The 15,451-nt window shown below is 64.2% G+C and overlaps 1 protein-coding gene across 4 annotated transcripts; it reads left to right on the top strand.

Annotated features, from left to right (window-relative positions):
• Positions 1–4,691: 4,691 nt before the first annotated feature.
• On the top strand, positions 4,692–15,316 carry NFE2L1 (NFE2 like bZIP transcription factor 1). Of its 4 annotated transcripts, none has more exons than XM_036398690.2 (7): positions 4,692–4,751; positions 5,457–5,661; positions 6,067–6,518; positions 10,689–10,904; positions 11,320–11,409; positions 11,790–11,951; positions 12,146–15,316. In XM_036398690.2, the coding sequence occupies exons 3-7, from the start codon at positions 6,069–6,071 to the stop codon at positions 13,475–13,477; spliced, it is 2,250 nt and encodes a 749-aa protein (XP_036254583.1). In that variant the 5' UTR covers positions 4,692–4,751; positions 5,457–5,661; positions 6,067–6,068; the 3' UTR covers positions 13,478–15,316. The 4 variants fall into 4 exon arrangements, with proteins under 4 accessions (XP_036254583.1, XP_036254584.1, XP_054373386.1 ...); XM_036398691.2 differs by lacking the exon at positions 4,692–4,751 and adding an exon at positions 5,068–5,330; XM_054517411.1 differs by lacking the exons at positions 4,692–4,751; positions 10,689–10,904 and adding an exon at positions 5,068–5,330.
• The last annotated feature ends 135 nt before the right edge of the window (positions 15,317–15,451 follow it).

The raw sequence follows: 15,451 nt of genomic DNA, 5'->3' as shown, positions 1-15,451 counted from the left end.
CCCCCGGCCGGCTGCTGCTCCCTCTCCCCTGCCAGGAGGGCTTTAATTACCAATTAACGTCGCTCCATCTGTCCCGGCCCTGTCCCCGCGTCCCCGCTCGCTCCCTCAGCGCCGGGACCCCCCCGCCAGCTGGGGGCGGCTCCGCGCCCCCTCCCGCTGTCCCCAACTGTCCCCAACTGTCCCCAACTGTCCCCGCGGCCACCCCCGGCCCCGCCTGTCCTGTGCGCTCCCCGTCTGTCCCTCCGTCCATCCCTCCGTCCATCCCTCTGTCCATCCCTCCTTCCATCCCTCTGTCCATCCTCCCCTCCCCGATCTCTCCTCCATCCCCTCTCCGCCGCATTTTTAGGGCCGAGCAGCCGCTCCCAGCGGGGCGGGGACCCCCCGAGCCCCCCGAGCCCCCTCCCCAGGGCAGCGCTGCAGCTGCTCCGCCGCCCCCGCATTTCCCCGCTAACACCGCGCGGAGCGGGGCCGCAGCTGCCCCGAGCCCGGGCACCGAGGTGCCACCGAGGTGCCACCGAGGTGTCACCGATGTGCCACCGAGCGGCGACAGCTCCGCGCGGGGAGGGGGGGACACGCTGGGCCGGCTGGGGAGGTCCCGGTGATCGGGGGGTCCCGGGAGTTGGGGGATCCTTGGAGGGGAAGGGAACAGAAACCAGGGAGCAGTCGAGGCACCGGAGAGGGGAAAACTGTCGGGGGTTATTTTTGGGGGGGGGGCTCACCCCCCCATGGGTGTGATGAGCTGGGGAGGCTCAGCCTGAGGATTTTGGGGGGGGGGGGGGCACCCCAAAACTGTCCCGCCCTGTTCTGTGACCGCTGTTCTCCCCAAACCGCCCTGCACCCCACACGGCTCTGGGGTGTTTGGGGTGCTGTGGGATATTTGGGGTGTTTGGGGTGCTGTGGGGTGCTGCATGATGCTGTGGGGTGTTTGGGGTGCTGTGGGGTGTTTGGGGTGCTGTGGGGCCGCTGTCCCCCCGCCCTGTCGCCCCCCGCTCAGCCCCTCTGTCGCCGGCAGCGGTGCCTTTGTCCCCGTGTCACCCGGGGGGCACCAGCTGTCACCGCCGGGGCCTTCGCGCTCCTCCTCCTCCTCCTCCTCCTGCCCCTCTTTGTTCTCGGGCTGCGGAGGGAGGGGGGCACACCCAGGGTCGCCATCCCGAGGGGACACGGGGGGGACACAGAGCCCCCAGGGATGGGGACACCCCCAAAGCGGGGACAGGAGGGGACTGGGCTGGGGTTTGGGGGGCGCTTCGTGCCCCCACCCCCGGCTGGCGCCGCTTTGGGGGTGCCCAGGGTGTGCATAGGGGGGTTCCCGGGTTTGGGGCGTCCCCGGGGGGTGCCAAGGGAGGGGACCCCCTGTGATTGAGGGGGGCGCTACAACTGGGGAGGAGGGGAAGGGGGTTATGGGGCGCAGAGTTTTGGGGCGTCCGGAAGGGGGATTCAGGTTTGGGGGATGAGGACGGGGTCAGGGCGGGGTCTCGGTTTGGGGGTGAGGGCGGGGTGAAGGCGGGGTCCCGGTTTGGGCGGGGTCAGGGCGGGGTCCCGGTTTGGGGGTCTCGGGGCGGGGCCCTGCGCGCTGCTGCAGAATCACCGGCAGGCGGCGCTGCAGGACCGCGAATGCGCGACCCGGGGCGGGGCACGAGGGGCGGAGCCACGGTGGGAATGGGCGTGGTCATTCACCTAATAAGGACATCGTGATGTGTAAGGGGCGGCGCTATGCAAATGAAGCCGGTGTCGCAAGGCGCGTTGGGAAAGAGGCGCGCTGGGGCCGCGGCCTTGGGGGGGAGTAGGGGCGGATTTTGGGGTCCCAGGGATGAATTTTGGGGTCGCATTGGGGCGTGGGGGACTCTGGACAGGCTGTGCCAGCCTGGGGGGCTCTGTAGGGTTGGGGTTACCCGGGAATGGGGCGAAACCCGAGTGGGGGGGTCCCAAAAAGGGAGTGACCCCAATGTGGGGTGGGGTCTGTGGGGTTGGGGGTTCCCGAAAAGGGGGTGATCCCAATGTTGGGGTGTCCTTAGGACGGTTGTCCCAAGCCTGGGAGGGTCTGTCGGGAACATCCATGGGGAGTGGGGGGTCCCAGCCCCATGGGACCCCTGTGCTGGACCCGTGGAAGTGATCGCTCCATAAAGGTTGGGATTTAACAAAAACCCATAAACACCCCAAAAAGCCACCCTAGCAAGGAAGGGAAGAGCCGGGTCCGCCCCAACACCGGATTGGGCGGGAAAATCTTTAATTGCGGCTGGATGCAGCTGGGAAGGACAAACTTCATTAGTGCCTAATTAATCCCTGGATGTCATCAGCGCTGGGGGCAGATCCCAGACCTGGGAAGGGGCTCCTGGATCCATCCCAAATAATCCCAACCCCTGCTCCCATTCCCTGAGCTCTCCCAGTCTGGAATTTTCCAGTGACTCACCCGAACCCTCCCTCCCTTGTTCGTTTTCATTTTTGGGGTGGGGCGTTTCCCTGGAGGAGAAAAAAATGGGGAAGGGGCTCTTGGATTCAGGGGATCTTGGATTTGGGGACCCCAAATAATCCCTGTCCCTGCTCCCATTCCCTGAGCTCTCCCAGCCTGGAATTTTCTGGTGACTCACTCGAATTTTCCCTTGCTTGGGAAGATTTTTTCCTTTAATTTTTGGGGCTGGGAGCATTTTCCTGGGGGGCAAAAATGGGGAAGGGGCTCCGTGCCCCCCCCTCCAGTGGCACGAGGTGGGCACGGGGACAGGGCCAGCTGTCCCCAAATAGCCCTGGGGACACCAAAAATAACCCAGAGGGACAGCCCAGCTCGGGTTCCCAGCTGGGAACTGGCACGGGAGGGGTTTGGGGGGGCTGCCAGACACCCCCTTTTCCCTTTGGGGGGGATTTAGGGTGGGCAACACCCCCAAAATCCAACCCAGGGGGGATTAGGGTGGAAAAGAAGCCCAGATCTCGATCCCAGGGGGAATTTAGGGTGGGCAACAACCCCAAAATCTATCCTGGTAGGGTTTAGGGTGGAAAAAAAACCCCAAATTCAACCCAGGGGGGTTTAGGGAGGGAAACACCCCCAAATCTCCATCCCAGGGAGGTTTAGGGTGGAAAACATCCCCAAAATCCATCCCAGGGAAGGTTTAGGGTGGGCAACACCCCCAAAATCCATCCCAGGGAGGGTTTGGGGAGGACATGACCCAAAATCTCCGGGATCCAGGCACTTCCAGCCCCTCAAACACCTTCCCTTGTCTCCCTGGAGTCCTCCCTGGATCTCTGGAGGTTTTGGGGGGCACAAGCAGCCTGGACAACCCTGGGGTAACCTGGCCAGCCTCTCCCTGCCGCCAGGCCTCAGATCCCACGGTTTTTTCCCATGGGATTTTATTTTTCCATGGTTTTTTATTTTTTTTTCCCGGGATGAAGCAGCGTCTGTGGCATCCTGTCTGTCCCGGCAGGTTTCTGGGGCAGGGCAGGGGTGTCTGGGACGGGCAGGAATGGCAGGATCGGGGTGGCGCTGCCCCAGCCGCCCACCTGCCGGGCTGGCACCGGGCCGGGCAGGAATGGGGCCCAGGGATGGGCAGGGATCCGTGTGGGGTGGGGAGAGCAGGCAGGAATCCCACACAGATCCATGGGGGAAGGAGTGAACAGGCAGGAGTCCCAAATGGAGCAGGGGTGGGCAGAAATCCAACAGGCATCTGTGTGGGAAGGGGAGAAAGGGCAGGAATCCCACAGGGATCCGTGTGGGAAGGGGCAGGAATCCCACACGGAGCTGGGATGGGCGGGAATCCCATGTGGATCTATGTGGGAATGGGAGAAGGAGCAGGAATCTCACAGGGATCCATGTGGGAAGGGCAGGAATCCCGCACGGATCCATGCAGGCAGGGGTGAATGACCCGCTCCGGGTTTGAACCCTGCCCTGTAGATGTTTAATTAGGTTACGGGGTTTTAGGCTGGGTTAGGGGTTGATGACCCTGGAAAGGAAAGGGAAGGCCAGGGCCTGATGCTAGCAGCGCTTTTCCACCTTTTTTCACACAGATCCCGGCCCGGAGCAGATTTTTGGGCAGCTGAGGTGGTTGGGAAGAGCCCCAGCCTGGCCCTCACCTGCTGACACCCAGCAGTCACTAACACCGGCCCTGGGACCCCCGGGGGCCATCGCCCCCAGATCTCCCTCCATGTCCAAGGCCTGTGGGTGCTCCCGAGGGGAACAAGGCTGAGGAGCCGCCTCGGGAGCGGCCCCCTCAGAGCCCGCCGGGGGTGCGGGCCCAGCGCGGCCCCGCCATGGCGGCCTCACCCCACTGAGGGCCCGGGCCGCCCGTTGCCTTGACAACCTCTGCAGGGCGAGGGGGCGGTGCCCTTGCCCCTCAGCGATTGGTGAGTGATGCTGCCACTCAAGCGCGTGAATCCTGTACGTCGTCTCATTGGTTTCTGCCGCTGTCACTCAGTAAAGACTTTGCGCGCTATTGGATGGGTATGTTGTCAATCAATCGCAGAGCGGGGACAGCTGCTCTTGTCTATTTCTGATTTCCCATTGGCTTGGCTGCGCTGAGCGCGAGGGCCGCCCGCGCCTCTCCGCGTGCCCATTGGTCAGTTTGCCTGCCAATCAAAGCGGCGCCGGGGAGGCGGGAGGAACTCTCCGCCGCCCGCTTCCCATTGGTCCGCGCCTCGCTCCCGCCTGCCCTCGGCGGGCGATGATTGGCGGCGGCGCCAGGCGAGGCGGGCGGGGGGGGCGGTTGGGCCGGGGCGGGGAGCGGGAGCGGCGGCGGCGGCGGGGCCGGAGCAGCGGCGGAGCCCGGCGGGTACCGGCGGGGGCGGAATCTGTGGTGGCGGAGGGTGCGGGGGGGCGGTGGTGGCGTGCGGGTGGTGGCGGCGGCGGCGGCGCGCGCGGGGCGGGGCGGGCGGCGCCGAGAGGGACGGCGAGGCCGCGGGAGCGCGCGCGCGGGTGGGGCGGGGTCACGTGGCCGCGCCGGGGGGGGGGGTGTGTGTGTGTGTGTGTGTGTGTGAGTGTGAGGTCACGTGGGGCCTTAAAGGGCCCCGGGAACGGGGAGCGCACGTGGCCCCCACCGAGGACCCCCCGAAACCGGGGAAACCCCCCCAAAACCGGGGAAACCCCCCCCAAAACCGGGGACCCCCCCAAAGCTCGGCATCCCCCCAGCTCAGGCTCCGCTCCGCGGGAGCCGCCCCGGCGCGCTGGGGGCGGCGGGAGCGGCGCGGGGCGGGCCCGGGAGCGTGGCCGGTGTTCCATGGAACAGCCCCGGCCCGGCTGGAGCTGGGCTGAGCAGGGACGGGCGGCCGGATTCCTCCGGGCTGCGGGAAGTTGACGCACCGGCCTAAGAATAGCTCGGGCAGGGGCAGCGCGGACGGTGCTGCCGCCGGAGGTAACTCGGCCGAGGCAGGAGAACCGGGAATCGCGGTGAAATCCCCCGGGTTCGGCGCGGGGCAGGCGCTGTGCGGGCAGGGTGGTGCCCCGGTGTTACCGTGTTTGCTCTCTGGTTACATTTCAGCTGCTGATGAAATCGCAGCCGGGAGCGTTGGAGTCTTTGGACCTTCCCATGCTCGGGACCTTTGACTCATAAAAGGCTCCTGCAGAAAGCGTCGGGAGCAGAAGAGGAGAAGAAGGAGGAGCTGCTGGAAGGAGCAGAGCCCGTGCCGGAGCGGGGGCAGCTGCGGGGGCACACGGAAAGTCGCTGCATGTGGAGTTTTCGGACAGTAAGTCACATGGATCGCGGAATTCCGCGTCTCCGCGTGCTCCGCGGGATAAAAACAAAAGGGAAGGCGAGGGTGGAGCTGCCGGCGACAATTCCCGGCTTCAAACTTTGGTTTTCTCCAGTTCTCCACGCACCAATTTCCTGCCTTTTCAGAGGAAAACCAAACCTCGTTGAACTAAAAACCTTTCGAACGTTCTTTAAACATTCCTCCTGGCTTTTAGCTCTGCCCCGAAGGGCAGAAATGATTATTTGAAAGTGGGGCAGAGCAAAGCCAAACCCACCCAACCTGTTGTGTGTTGTGTGCGGAGGCTTCGCCCTCCGACAGCTCCTCGCTGTCCGTCCCCAACCTCCATCCTTGTTTGTTTTTAGCTTTTATTTATTTATTTTTAATTTTTCCCCGAACCAGAGATGCTCTCCCTGAAGAAATACTTCACGGAAGGGCTGATCCAGTTCACCATCCTGCTGAGCCTGATCGGGGTGCGCGTGGACGTGGACAGCTACCTGAGCTCGCAGCTGCCGCCGCTGCGCGAGATCATCCTGGGCCCCAGCTCGGCCTACGCGCAGACCCAGTTCCACCAGCTGCAGAACACGCTGCACGGCTATGGCATCCACCCCAAGAGCGTCGAGCTGGACTCCTACTTCAGCGCCCGCCGCCTGCTCAGCCAGGTGAGGGCTCTGGACCGGCTGCAGGTGCCCAGCACCGAGCTCAGCGCCTGGCTGGTGCACAGGGAGCCCGAGGGGCCGCAGGACGGCGGCGGCGGCGCCGACAGGGACGCCGGGGCCGAGCAGGGCTTTGGGGAGGAGCTGGAGGACCTGGGAGCCGTGGCAGCGCCCGCCAACGGGGATCTCACCAAGGAGGTAGGAAGCGGGGGGCTCTGGGGTGCGTTGAGGGAGGGCTTTGGGTTCGGCTTGGGCGTTGCTGCGTTTGGCACTCGGGGTGTCGCAATCCGGGAGCCGGGCTGGGTTTCAGCGCTCCCGGGGTAATTCCGGGGTGGTTTTCCCTTTTTGTCTGCTCTGTTCTGGCTGCAGAGGAGCAGTGAAAGGAGGGGGAAGGAGCTGGGGCCCCTCGTGACTCTGGGGATTGGGAAAGCGAGCAATGCAGCTGGGAAATAAACAGGGCTGTTGGGAAAGAGCCTGGCCCAGGTGTGGAGCAGGTGGTTGGGCTGCTGGGCTGGAGCCCGGCCAGGAGCCTGCTCCTCCCTCAGTGTTCCTCCCCAGGAGTCTGCTCTCCCTCAGAGTTCCTCCCCAAAATTCAGCTCCTCATGCAGTTTTCCTCCCCAGAATTCAGTTCCATGCTCACTTTTCCTCCCCAAAATTCAGCTCCTCATGCAGTCTTCCTCCCCAGAATTCAGTTCCATGCTCACTTTTCCTCCCCAGAATTCCATTCTTCACTCAGTTTTCCTCCCCAGAATTCCGTTCCTCGCTCAGTTTCCCTCCCCATCTGGCTGGGCTGGGCTGGGCTGGGTTTGGTTTTCCTGCTGGAGCCCTGACCTTTGGGAAGGCTGGGATGTGATTCTGGCCCCGGGAGCTGCTGCTGAGGCTGTGGCAGGGCTGCCTTGGTCACGGCTCATCCCGGGTTCCGTGGGGGCTGATCCGCGGCCTTGGCTCCTGCCAGGGCCAGGGAATTGGGCTGTCAGTGCTGATCCGTGTCCCCAGGTCCTTCCAGGTCTATGGAATGGGAGTCTCAGTGCTGATCCATGGCCTCAGGTCCTTCCTGAGGGCTGTGAAATGGGGCTGTCAGTGGTAATTCCCAGCCTTGGGTCCTTCCAGTGGTGTTAAATGGGGTCTCAGTGCTGATCCGTGTCCCCAGGTCCTTCCAGGTCTATGGAATGGGGCCATCAGTGCTGATCCGTGTCCCCAGGTCCTTCCAGGTCTATGGAATGGGGCTGTCAGTGCTGATCCGTGTCCCCAGGTCCTTCCAGGTCTATGGAATGGGGCTGTCAGTGCTGATCCGTGTCCCCAGGTCCTTCCAGGTCTATGGAATGGGGCTGTCAGTGCTGATCCGTGTCCCCAGGTCCTTCCAGCACGGCTCTGCCCTCCCAGCAGGGCACCGGGAGCCACTGGCATGTGCTGCAGCAGGGGTTGGGATTGGGGCTGGGGTTTGGGATCGGGATCAGGGTCAGGCTGTGGGAACAGCTGTGGGGGGAGCACTGCAGAGACTGAGCTGGAGGTGATGATGGAGCAGGCCCTGGGAACGTCATCCCCATTTCCCCGCCTGTTCCAGGGGGAAAACCCCGCTCTGGGCTGGCAGCAGCGACCTTGGAGGTGCCAGAGGGACACGAGGCTGAACGTCCCCCTGGGGATCCCCAGGGAGGCCATTCCCAGCCTCGGGAACGGGATCGGGTGGATCCTTGTGCAAGGTCACTCCCGGGAGGCTCCGCCACCCTTCCTGAGCTGGGAATTCCTGGCTCTGAGGAGCTTTCGGCAGGGAAACCGGGCTCAGATTTGGGGGAATTCGGGCACAGAGAGGCCGGGAGCTGCCTCCCTCCCCGGGCAGGGAAACCGGGCTCAGATTTGGGGAATTCGGGCACAGAGAGGCCGGGAGCTGCCGTTTCCAGCGGCCTCCCCGGGCCTGGCTGTGCTGGGAGTGGAGCCCGGGCATCAGGGAATCAGGGAGGGGTGGGTGGGGGAGATCCCGGCCCTTCCCGCATCCCCCTGCTCATCCTCGGGGCTCTGTTTCCCATCATTTCCCCCTGATCCCGGCTTTTCCTCCATCTCTGCTCACTCTCAAGGCTCCGTTTTCCATTATTTCCCCCAAAACCGTGCCAGACAGGATCCCTGGCACTCTCAGGGCTCTGTTTTCCATTATTCCCCCCCAGTCCCGGTTTCTCCCCCATCCCTGTCCCTCCAGGCTCTGTTTCCCATTATTCCCCCCCATCCCAGTTTCTCCCCATCCCTGTCTCTCCAGGCTCTCTGTTCTCCATGATTCCCCCCGATCCCGGTTTTCCTCCCTCCCCGCTCCCTCCAGGCTCTGTTTTTTCCGCGGTTCCCGGAGCGGTGCGGGCCGGGAGCCGCGGCCGCGGTGGCTCCAGGAAATCCCGTCTGGCTCCCACGTCACTCCCTCGCCCGATCCCGCGCCCTCCTCCCCCGCAGTTTCATTTTGGGGCTGTTTCAGGGGGCGATTTTCCAGCCCGGCTCCCCGGAGGGAGCTCCGGGGGCTGTGCCCGCCGGCCCGGGCGGGGACCGGGCTGCAGATGGCTCCGGGGGCCGGCCTGGAAATTTTTCCATGACTTTTCCTGGCACATTGCGACTCCCGGTGGGTTGTGCGCGGTCCAGGCGCGACCTTGCCGGGGGAATACGGGCGATATAAATAATTTTGGGAAGAGCTGGAACTCGCTCCGGGAATGCTGTGCGGGATTTTTTTTTCCTTTTTTTTTTTTCTTTTTTTTTTTTTTTCCTTTTTGGGCGTTGCAGCACCCGGAGAGCGGGCGGGGCGGGAGGGGAATTATGAAATCCACTTGATTTTTATCCCACGGATAAAAAAATGCCCATTTTGAGCCGGGGCTAAAGACAAAGCTGGGATTAAATCCCGGCGCTTCCCTCTGCAGCATTGGGGGTGGGGAGGGCGGCGGAGGCTCCGTGCCCGGGGCCGTTTCCACAACACGAGGATAAAAATACGTGGGGCATGTGATGAGCTGCGGGGGCTCCGCGCCGTCCTCCCCCGCCCGGGGGATCTCCTTACACTTGGCCGCGGTTACCGGGGCCGGGGCGTGCCCGGGCCGAGGCGCACCGTGCGAGGAGGGGAGGGGGCGCGCCGGGGGTCGCGCCCTGCGGGCCGGGGTGTCCCGGGGGCCGGGCCCAAGGTGACCCCGGGCTGTGGCGGCTCCGGGCCGGGGGTCCCGGTGTTCCCCGCCCCCATTCCCCATTCCCGGTGCGGTGCGGGCGGGGCCGGAGGGGGGGGGGCGGCCCCGCTGCGCCAGGGCGGGGGCGCGGCCCGGTGGGCACTGATTGGCTGAGCGGGCGGCCCCCGCCGGCGCTGATTGGTCAGGGCGGCGGCCCCCATTGGCGCTGATTGGTCGTGGCCACCGCCCGGGGCGGGGCGGGGCCATCGGCGGAGGGGGCGGGGTCTGGGAGCGCCGCATCCCGGCGGGGCGGGGGCGTGGTCTGGCGGAGGGGGCGGGGCTTGGCGGCCGCCGCAGCCGGGAACGGCGGGGGGAGGGTTGGCGGGGGGGGGGGGTGGGGGGGGCGGCCCCGCCGAGCCCCTCCCGGTCCCTCCCGAGCCCCTCCCGGCCCCGCCGAGCCCCTCCCGGCCCCGCCGCCCGCCCGGGGGCCGCCGCCGCAGCCACAGCAGCATCCTCCGCACCGGGGGCGGGGGCGGCTGCTGCCGCCGCAGCGGGGCCGCGCGGGCACCTGTGGCCGGTGGGGCGGAGCGGAGCGCGGCTCCCCCCGCCGCTGCCGCCGCCGCCCCGGCCGGCGATGCGTGCGCGGCGCCGCGCCCCGGCCAGCCCGCCCCGCCGCCGCCTCCTCCTCCTCTTCCTCCCCCGGGGACCATGATCGGCGTGCGCCGCGGCCCGGGCGGCAGCTGGGGACATGAGAAAGGTACCGGGGCCGCCCCGAGGAGCGGGGGGCTGCGGGGGGAGCCCGGGGGGCTGCGGGCAGCCCGGTGCCGGCGGGGAGCGGGCAGGGGCCCGGCGGAGCGGCACAGGCGGCGGCGGCTCAAGTTGCATCAGGTGGGTGGGAATGCGGGGATTTTCCTGCCACCCCACCCCTTATGCAAATGGCCGGGATGGCACCACGGGCTGATGCAAGGCGGGCACGGCGCAGCCACCGCCGCGACGCGGGCCCGGGCGGCCCCCGCCGCCTCTCCCGGCGGCGGGCGGGCGGCCATGGGCGGCGGGCAGGGCAGCGCCGGCCATGCGGAGCCCGCAGAGCCGCTCCCGGCCGGCCCGCCCGGCTCCGGAGCCCCGGCCGAGGGGGGCCCGGCGGGTGGGCTGCGGGACGGGCGGGGGTCCCTGGGGAGGGGCCGCTGGGCGGGGACCCCCCCCAGGGCAGGCCAGGGGGCTGAAGGAAATGTGGTCTGTCTTGCAGGACATCGATTTGATTGACATCCTGTGGAGACAGGATATTGATCTCGGCGCTGGGCGAGAGATTTTTGACTACAGCCACCGTCAGAAAGAGAGCGAAGTGGACAAAGAGCTGAGCGATGGGAGGGAGCGCGGGGACAGCTGGAGGAGTGCAGGGAATGAGGTCTTGGATAGAATCCCGCTAGTTGATGGAGAGACCGGGGAGAGTTTCCCTGCGCAGGTAACGCCCCGGGCCGGCCGGGCTGGGGCTGCGCTCCCGGGGCCCTGCGGCTCTGCCGGTGCCGCTGCCCGTGCGGGGGCTGCTCCAGCAGCAGCAGCAGCAGGGCTTGCCCAGGAGGGCAGCAGGATTTGGGCAGGGCCGTGTCCCCATGGGCAGCCGCAGAGTCGCCCTGGCCCGTGTGGCCGGCGGGGACAGCAGGGACAGCAGGGACAGCGGCTGGCCGGGAGCGGCGGCGCTGGCGCTTTCCCGTAGCCCCGAGCGAGCAGGAGGATGGAGCCAGCACAGGAGCACTGGGTGGGGCTCTGGCTCTTTTTGGATGCGCTGCGATCCAGCCCTGCTGGAAGGGAGCTGATTCCTCCTCAGCAGCAGCTCCCAAGGCCCTTGGCTCCCATGCCCTGTGTTTGCTGTCCCCCAGGTGCCCGGAGCGGAGGACCAGACAGCCCTGTCCCTGGAGGAGTGCCTTAGGCTGCTGGAGGCCACCTTCCCCTTCGGGGACAATTCCGAGGTGAGCCCGTGGGGTGGATCCCCAGGCTCTCCCTGCCTCGCTCGCTGGGGTTTCGGTGCCTCCCGTGCGTCTCCTGCAGCAGCAAATTGGGTTTGGCTGCTCCAGGAGGCTCCAGGCACCCTGAGAAAACACGCGGGGAGGGAGGGCTGTGGTTAATTAAAACCTCCTGGCTTTGCTCCTCGTTAGTTCACGGGAAAGCGGGCGGGAAGGGCGCTGGGCTGGGGGGTGGCTGCATCACTGAGCATCCATCCCTGAGCATCCCTGAGAATCCATCCCTGAACATCCCTGAGCGTCCCCAATCATCCCTGAGTGTCCCCAGTCACCCCTGCTCATCCCCGCTCGTGCCCGAGGTGCCAGCCCTGACTCCCTGGCGTGCTCAGTTCCCAGCTGCGGATGTCTCGGCCCTGAGCGAGGCCGTGCCCGGGCAGAGCCGGGCCCCGGGCGGCCCCCCCAGCCTGCTGTCCCCTCTGCTGGCCGAGTCCGAGTCGCCCTTCGACCTGGAGCAGCAGTGGCAGGACCTGATGTCCATCATGGAGATGCAGGTGAGGGTGGGAAGGGCCTCGTCCCTCCAGGTGTGAATTCGGGTCCTGGCCCGCGCGGTGACACTGCGGTGACACCGTGCCATCCCCGTGCCATCCCCGTGCCATCCCCGTGCCACCTGCGAGCTCCTGGGTGGGATCTGGCCGCGTCCTTGGCACGGGGGCTCCTCCACCGAGCTGTGCCGCGTCTCTTGCAGGCCATGGAGGTGAACAGCACGAGCGCCGAGAGCCTCTACGGTGGCACCGGCGGGGACCTCCTGGCGTCCAACTACAGCCTGGCCCCCGGCACGCCCATCAACCAGAACGTCAGCCTGCATCAGGCCTCGCTGGGCAGCTGCTCCCAGGACTTCTCCCTCTTCAGCTCGGACATCGAGAGCCCCCCCATGGCGGGCGGCTCGGCCCTGCTGCAGCTGGCGCCCGACAACTCCACCGGCCTCAACAGCACCTTCGGCTCCACCAACCTGAGCGGGATCTTCTTCCCGCCCCAGATGAACGGCACGGCCAACGAGACGGCCGGGCCCGAGCTGCCCGACCCCCTTGGGGGGCTGCTGGACGAGGCCATGCTGGATGAGATCAGCCTGATGGACTTGGCCATCGAGGAGGGCTTCAACCCCGTGCAGGCCTCGCAGCTGGAAGAGGAGTTCGATTCCGACTCAGGTCTTTCCCTGGATTCCGGCCACAGCCCCGCGTCCCTGAGCAGCTCCGAAGCCTCGTCCTCGTCGTCCTCTTCCTCTTCGTCCTCCTCCTCCTCCTCGTTTTCCGAGGAAGGCGCCGTGGGCTACAGCTCGGACTCGGAGAACGTGGACTTTGAGGAAGCGGAAGGGGCGGTTGGCTACCAGCCAGAGTACAGCAAGTTCTGCCGCATGAGCTACCAGGACCCGGCGCAGCTCCATTACCTGCCTTACCTGGAGCACGTGGGCCACAACCACACCTACAACATGGCCCCGGGCGCCCTGGACCCCGAGGAGCCCAAAGCGCCCGGCGCCGGCAAGAAGAGCGGCAAGGAGAAACCATCCGAGCTGCTGGACAAGCAGCTGAGCCGCGACGAGCACCGCGCCAGGGCCATGAAGATCCCCTTCACCAACGACAAGATCATCAACCTGCCCGTGGAGGAGTTCAACGAGCTCCTGTCCAAGTACCAGCTGAGCGAGGCCCAGCTCAGCCTCATCCGCGACATCCGCCGGCGCGGCAAGAACAAGATGGCGGCGCAGAACTGCCGCAAGAGGAAGCTGGACACCATCCTCAACCTGGAGCGCGACGTGGAGGAGCTGCAGCGCGACAAGTCCAAACTGCTCAGGGAGAAGGTGGAGTTCCTCAAGTCCATCCGGCAGATGAAGCAGAAGGTGCAGAGCCTGTACCAGGAGGTGTTTGGGCGGCTGCGGGACGAGCAGGGCCGGCCCTACTCGCCCAGCCGCTACGCGCTGCAGTACGGCAGCGACGGCAGCGTGCTGCTGATCCCGCGCGCGCCCGCGCCCGCCGAGCCGCAGCCGCGCCGCCAGGAGCGCAAGCAGAAGGACAGGAGGAAGTGAAGGCGGCGGCGGAAGGGAGAGCTGGGATGAGGGCCGAGCCTGGAGGTGCTTGCGGAGGGAACTTTGATGCCTTCTTATCCGATTCTGTCTCCTGGAGCCGCGCGCGGCGCCGGCGGCGCCGGGGACTCTGCGGGAGCGGCCGTTCCCGAGGAGCCGGGGACGGGGCCCAGCCCAAGCCCAGCTGCCACCGGCCACCCCCGGGGTGCTGGGAGAGCAGGGACGAGCTGGCATCGCTGCTGGGGAGGTTGGCACGAGGTGGATAAAACAAAAAAAAAAACAAAAAAAAAAAAAACCCGACAAAAAAAAAATCCCACAAAAAAAAAAAAAACAAACTACTGTTAGGAACTGGCTTTAAGTAAGAGAAAAAAAAAACAAAAAAGAAGAAAAAAAAAAGAGATTTAAGCGAATGGACTTCAAACCAAGTTATAGGAGAGACGTTTTTCTGAACTTCCAAAGTTCTGTGATTTCAGGTAGTTGGTTGTTTTTAATTTTTTTTCCCTCTTTTTATTTTATTTTATTTTTTTGGTTCCTTTTTTGGTTTTTTTTTTCCCTTTTTCCTTTCATCCCGACCCCGTTTTTTGCCATCGGTGTGTGTGAGATATTCCAGATTTCTCCTTCCTCGATGGAGATCAGACCAGGGCACACGTGGAGAGACACAAAAAGTGGCGTGACTTCCATTAACCCTTTCCAGCCCGAGGAAGAGCAGAGCCGGGGGGGGGGGTGACTCCCGTTAACCCTTTCCTGCCCGAGGACGCTCGGAGCCGGGGGGAAAGGGCAAGAAATCCATCCTGGGAGGAAGGAGAGCGAGGGGGGATCCGGGCAGAGCTCGGGGATGGGGAAGGGATTTTGGGTCAGGAACAGCACAAGGGGAGCGCTGGGACCCCGATGCCGAGCTCGGCCCCGGCCTTGGGGCGCCCCCTCGAGCATTCAGCAGCTGCAGGGCCCCGTCCCACAACCACGCTTGGCTTCTCTGGGGGTTCCAGCCTTGACTTTTTCCCTCCCCCTTTTAGGGTCTAGAAGTGCTTGTGTTGAGTAAAAAACAAACAAACAAAACAAAACAAAAAAAAACCTAAAAAAAAAAATTACAAAAAAAAAAAAAATAGAAAAAAAAAAAAAGGGAGAAGCCCAAACGTTCAAAGCTGCTCAATGTTCTCTTTGCCATAAAGATTCCGTGTAACCGTGTGATCACATTATAGGATTCTCTTCTGTCCCTAGAGGTGTTGGTCTGACTTCCTTTGTTTTTCAGGAGGGGGGTGGGGGTAGTGCCTTGATCACTGTCAGGTCTCCACACCTCGGAGACCATCCTAGAGCTGTATTTCCATATAGCACAGCTGGGAGTGTTCTGACTTTACCAGCAACCAGAAAAAAAAATATAGAAATTAACAAAAAAAAAAAAAAAAAAAGGAAAAAAAAAAGCTTAAAAAAAAATAAATAAAATGAAAAAAATGAAAATAACGGCTTTTCCGAGCCAGTCCTGTGCACGGGATCCAGGGAGGATCCCGGGGTGGGGCTTCCACCTGGGAAAGCAGCAGGGAAGGCCCGCTGGCAAGATGTGTGTGGGTTTGTGGGAATGGTTTCCAGGTTTTTTTGGGAATGCTTGGAGCTGGGATGGGCCGGCCGGGAGCCCCGAGCCCCCTCTGGCCCCCCGGGAATGAAGCACAAGAGTTGGGGTGTGGGGAGGTTGGAATGCAGAGAGAGCCCTGTGCGTGTGTTTAAATTATTTCTTTTTGTTTCCTCTTAGAAACTTATTTTGATTTGAATGATCTGTGACCTGTCAGGGAGAGAAAAGAGATTGTTGTGAGCACAGGACAAAAAAATAAAAACGGCTTATTCACTGTACCAGCCTCGGCTCCAGGGCTTTTATTGGGGATTCCAGGGGCTCTGGGATGAAACGGTGGGAATTTGGGGATTTTCTGCCATCACTGCAGCTCCAGGTCCAGCTTGGATGGGAGGGAGCTGCTCCAGCTCTGCAGG

Source organism: Molothrus ater, chromosome 27 (assembly GCF_012460135.2).
Source record: "Molothrus ater isolate BHLD 08-10-18 breed brown headed cowbird chromosome 27, BPBGC_Mater_1.1, whole genome shotgun sequence".
Taxonomy (NCBI): domain Eukaryota; kingdom Metazoa; phylum Chordata; class Aves; order Passeriformes; family Icteridae; genus Molothrus; species Molothrus ater.
This window is presented reverse-complemented; position numbering and strand designations above follow the sequence as displayed.

Coding starts and splice junctions, on each gene's coding strand:
- NFE2L1 (XM_036398690.2), top strand. CDS start 6,069: ATGCTCTCCCTGAAGAAATACTTCACGGAAGGGCTGATCCAGTTCACC. Junction 11,410..11,789: donor CCTTCGGGGACAATTCCGAG/GTGAGCCCGTGG, acceptor TGGCGTGCTCAG/TTCCCAGCTGCGGATGTCTC. Junction 11,952..12,145: donor TGTCCATCATGGAGATGCAG/GTGAGGGTGGGA, acceptor CGTCTCTTGCAG/GCCATGGAGGTGAACAGCAC.